Source organism: Emericellopsis atlantica, assembly GCF_019669845.1.
Source record: "Emericellopsis atlantica unplaced genomic scaffold F5Z01scaffold_89, whole genome shotgun sequence".
In the NCBI taxonomy this organism is placed as follows: Eukaryota; Fungi; Ascomycota; class Sordariomycetes; order Hypocreales; family Bionectriaceae; genus Emericellopsis; species Emericellopsis atlantica.
This window is the reverse complement of record NW_025764791.1, coordinates 1-4,942: the sequence shown is the minus strand read 5'-3', so window position 1 is coordinate 4,942 and position 4,942 is coordinate 1. Positions and strand designations below refer to the sequence as shown.

Below are 4,942 nucleotides of genomic sequence, written 5' to 3'. Positions count from 1 at the left end.
GAAGGATTTTTGTCCGAGGCCGAGAGGACTCCCGCCCCGCCAAGCAATGCTCCCCGAGCAGCGCTCGTGCCTTCTTCGCGCGCTGAGGCGCACCAAATGATTGCCGACTTGCATAGATAGTTGGCTAAGGCTCCTAGTGAGCAGTAGATAGTCTAGTGGTGTGCTCTTAGAGCAGAAGACTAGCTGGTCCAGTGCTCCCAAAAGAATCGTTTGCCTCCGCTTCACACTCTTTGACTGTTCTCCTCATATGCTCGTATCATGCAGTTGAAGTATCGCTCTCTATTCTTAAAATCTCTGACGGGGTAATGCCTTGGTTAGACCATCGGCCGGCATTTCCTTCGTATTGAGATATGTGACTTTGAACGCGCCCTTCAGAAACTCTTGACGTAGCCATATGTTCTGAATATCAACATGGCGCAGTCGAGTCGTTATTCGCATGTTCTTAGAGCATACTAGGCGAATGGTTTGTGCGTTGTCATATTTGAGGTCGATTTCTTCTTCTAGGTCGAACTGCATATCTCTAAACAGGCGAGTTATGCCGAGAGCTTCCTTCGCTGTCTATTCAAGCCCTAGGAGCTCTGCTTCTGTGGTTGAGGTGCTCATAGTGGGTTGCCGGGTAGCTTTCTAGATCACAGGTCCGCCGAAGAGGCTGATAATCATGCCCTAAGACGATTTTCGGGTGTCGAGATTATCGCCGAAAGAGGCATCCGAGGCGATGGCCAACACACCTCCTACAGTGCTCCGTTTGTAACAGAGAGCAAGGCTTCGCGTTGCGTACAGGTACTTAATCGCTTAGTGTGCTGCCTTGTGATGCTCTAGTGCTGGGTTTTGCAGGAATCTTGACAGAAGTAAGGCTACAAAGGCGACGTCGACCCGTATCATCACAGCGCAGTAGAGCAGTGAACCTATAAGTTCCTGATAGCGTTTTACCTCTTTCGCGCTTGCTATCTCTTCATTCTTCCGATATTCAATAATAGGGACAGGAATCGTTGGGTTGCTCATAGAGCTGACGAGGTCGTATTTAACAGCTATCTTTTCGATATACTGAGCATGGCTTAAGCAGATCGTGTGTTCTATGCAGTCTCGAATAATCTCGATTCCCAGGAACCACTCGGCATCACCTTGATCGTGAATATCATAGGCTTCCTTAATGCCCTTAATTACAGCTTCGGCTACCGCGGGTCGCGAGGGGTGATAGAAGACCAGCACATCATCCACAAAAAAGACAACATAGACGTCTCGAGCAGGCGAATAGAATATACAAGGTTCCTCAGCGCTTTGCACAAGTCCGAGGGCTTTGAGTTTTGACGAGAATTCCTTGAACCATAACATCGGTGAGTCCTTCAGCCCGTACAGCGCTTTATCGAGTTCCACGCATACATTGGGCTACTTGAATCCTGGTGGAAGCTCATAGGTCACTGGTATGCCGTGCTTATCGCGCTTTGCGTTGAGAAATGCCGTCTTAATGTCGAATTGTTTGATATCTAGGCCGAAGTGAGCGGCCAGTGCGATGAGGATACGAAATGACCGTGCCGCAAGCGTGGCAGCATAGGTCTATTATATCGTAATCTGCTCTTATAGGTCTCCGCGCACACAAATACGTGCTTTACAGCGCTCTAACATACCTATAGAATCAAACTTATATGAGAATACCTACTTGAGCGGCAAAGGTCTCGAGCGTGCCTCCGCGCATAGGATCTCGCGCCAGACTCCTTTAGCGCGCATTGCTTCTATCTCGAGCAATGCTACCTCGAGCCATTCAGCGCTCAATAGGTGAGCCAAGGCTTCCTTCTAGTTCGTTAGTACCTTCACTAGTTAGTCGCGATAGATCTTCCCTTATATTCTGGTGCGTAGCCGAGCGGCGCTCTTTTCAGTCGTAGCTACGGCGAACACAGCCAGTATAGTAAGGCAGCGCGTTTTCTCGTACTCGAGCGCCTGGAGTAGCTTAGGCAATTCCTTCCTAGCATCTCCGACGTTATTCGAGATCACGGCATGCACTTATTCGAATAGGAGCCTGGGCTTTCGCTTCCGAGTGCTCCTCCGCGCACCTCCTGTTGGTTGGGATTGTTCGCCTTGTTTAGGATGGTGTTCTAGTGTGCTCGTCTCTCGGGGCTCGGGTTCCCCTAGACGAGCTCTCTAATCCCTCTCCGGCCGCTCTGATATATTTCTAGGCGATCTTAGAGTATATGGGAGTTGCTCCGGCGGACTTTTTGTTTCGAGATGCTATATATCCGGATTCTCGTTATTCGTCCGATCACTACTGCCACGAGCTCTTCCGTCTACAATTGTATGCTCTAGTGGATTAGGGTCGCGGTCTGGTGTGCTCTCTAGGGTTTGTAGGTAACCGAGAGTTTGAGATCCTTCCTTATCTTACGATTCGGAAGTCTCCTTTAGTTCTAGCGCTATTACCCCCGATATCGAACGCTCGGTGGCATAATCATAAGCAAGGCTCTTTAGTAGGGAATGCTAGAAGAGATGAAGATCGTCATCGTCATCCTCCTCCACTATCACGTTATTAAACGTTGCTTCGGGAAGCTCCGTCGAACTTTCCTCCTGAGGTTGGTAGAAGCACCGCTTATTAAACGTAACGTCCCTAGTCACGATAACCTTCTCAAGCCGAGGGACCCATATTCGGAACACGTTGGTTGTAACATAGCCAACGAGGTATCCGATATGCCCTCTGGGGCTAGTCTTAAACAAACGCTTCTCGCGCCCTGCTGCCCTATCTACCATAAGCGGGAACGCTTTGCAGCTATAGGCGTAAATGCTATTCTAGTTAGGCCGCGTATCCACGCTTATATCCTTCAGTAGCATGTTTGCCTCTTTGAACCACGATTCAAGCTTATCGCGCGGTACTTTCCAGCCTAGTATGCGTTTTAGGGTAATATTGAGCAGCATAGCTGCGGTTGTGATGCTCTCTAGCCAGAGGTTCGTAGGCAAATTCGCGCTATTAAGCATCTTGATACTCTTTTCTATAACCTCCTTCCCAGCGCGCTCTACACCGCCGTTAGGCTCGCTCGTATACGCTAGAGAGCGCTCTATAGCTATGCCTTCTTAGATCGTCCATCTTTCGAACGCTATAAGGCCTTTGATCGCGATTATAGCGCGTTTATTATCTATTCTGAACACTCTGATCATCACCCTAAATTAGCGTCTGACAAAGCGCTTAAAGAAGAACAGAGTATTGAAAACGGTGGTTGAATGCTTGTTTAGGAGGCATAGCACGTAGATCACACTACTATAATCATCCTTAAGAGTCATCACCCATTCTATGTTATTGTAGCTTATGGGATAATCCTGGAGGTCCCAGAATACCCTCATGAATAGGGACGTTGCTCTCTATTCGGATTCGCGCCTTAAGACCACTCGTGTTACGTGCGTTATAGCACAGGCGTCACAGTCGCGGCGCTCTGTTCCTTTGATGATCACACCGCGGGTATTCTTAACCAATACTTCAAGAGCTTCCTTGCCAAGATAGCCTGCCCTAAGGTGCCACAGATACTAGTCGTCTTCCCTTGGCTTTGGTGGGTTAACTAACGGTCTGAATGGTCGTGTGTGGTGCTCTGTTTGTCTAACTAGAGCAGCGGTTTTGACTAAGGTATACTCGTAAGGAGAAATTAGCTTGTATTCAAGGAAAGTGATATTATACTCCTTTGTTAGATTTGCGATTACTACACTATTCTTTAGTGCGCTATAACGTAGTGTGCAGTCGTATCCTAAGTACCAGATACCCGTCTTATGTAGCAGTTGTTCCGAGATAACATTAACGTGGAAACCTTCGACAACTACCACATCCTAAAGCTTCAAATTACCCGTTCGAGCACCTCTCGGCGTGTTCAACACCTTATAGAGCGTGCGAACGCCTCGGCCAGTGATCTAAAAAGTCGTTGTGCCGGCTGAGACCTCCTCTCCTTGAGTTAGATAGAATATTCCTGGGTCGAGCAGATCCGCGCTCCCGACAAGGTGGAGGGAAGCGCAGCTATCGAGAAGAGTGCTTTGTAACAGAGGTGGATCCGCTTCATCGAGCGTTATTACCGCGGTCTGAAGTTGGTGATTGTCGACGATAGCGGCTGCAATGTCACCGGCTGGCCAATTTCCGTTACTCGTTAGAGTATTTGGTTCAGTAGGTATTTTGCGCCATCCACTCTTTTCGAGCTTTGCACGAAGCGACGCGAAATTATTGTCTTCGTAGCGCTGCCGAATATTCTTGATCTAGCTCTTCGAGATTCTGATCTTGCAATCCTCTGCTCGTTGGCCTATGATAGCGTATTCTAGGGTCACGCATTCCTCAGGGCTGTGTTTATGCTTGAAGTTAGTCCCTGGCCTCATATATAGATATTTGAGAGGCGGCAACTGCTCCGCCGGCTCACTAGGGATTTGCCCTAGTATGGCGTGTGCTTGGTGCTTCTTGGTCTGCGGAGCGTTGCGCGTGATTGCGAGGAACTGAGATGCAGAGATCTCGAGTGTTTGGCTAAGTTCCCTGCCTTTAACCTCTGCTTCGAAGATCTCTTCGCGCTTTCGAGTGGCCCAATTAGGAGCATACCGAGCACTAATTGCATCTAAGAAATCAGCGATTCCTTGGTTGCCCTCAATTTCGGTTAACTTGGCGTTCTTTGCTCGGTTCAAGGCGGTCATCCAAGTCGAATGCCATTTTTCTGCGCTCTGATTGGCCCGTCGAGCGCTTTGCAGCGCTTTGTGGTATTCTCGTCGAGCTTCCTCTCGAGTTTGGGTTGCGCTGGCCGCAAATCTCTTTCTGAGGGTTCGGAGCATGCGACGGGTGGTCAGGTTGCTCTCCAGCTCTTCCTGAACGTTCTCGTAGACAGCGGGGTCTATCGTCACCCTTATCCATTTTCTGAACGCCTTGTCTTCCTTGGGGAAGCTATAGGTCGATCCTTGGATAAGAGCTTCGATATAGTCTAGCTGCCGCTCTCGAGCGTTCTCA

The 4,942-nt window shown here is 49.0% G+C and overlaps 2 protein-coding genes across 2 annotated transcripts; both read right to left on the bottom strand.

Annotated features, from left to right (window-relative positions):
• Positions 1–810: 810 nt before the first annotated feature.
• Positions 811–1,152, bottom strand: F5Z01DRAFT_606835 (uncharacterized protein; the record flags this gene model as incomplete). Its single annotated transcript, XM_046260772.1, has 1 exon — positions 811–1,152. A coding segment is annotated over one exon (342 nt), but the record flags the coding sequence as incomplete, so codon positions are not given.
• A 3,060-nt stretch (positions 1,153–4,212) lies between these two features.
• On the bottom strand, positions 4,213–4,879 carry F5Z01DRAFT_641267 (uncharacterized protein; the record flags this gene model as incomplete). The annotated part of the gene is made up of 1 exon (XM_046262576.1): positions 4,213–4,879. A coding segment is annotated over one exon (667 nt), but the record flags the coding sequence as incomplete, so codon positions are not given.
• Between the last annotated feature and the right edge of the window lie 63 nt (positions 4,880–4,942).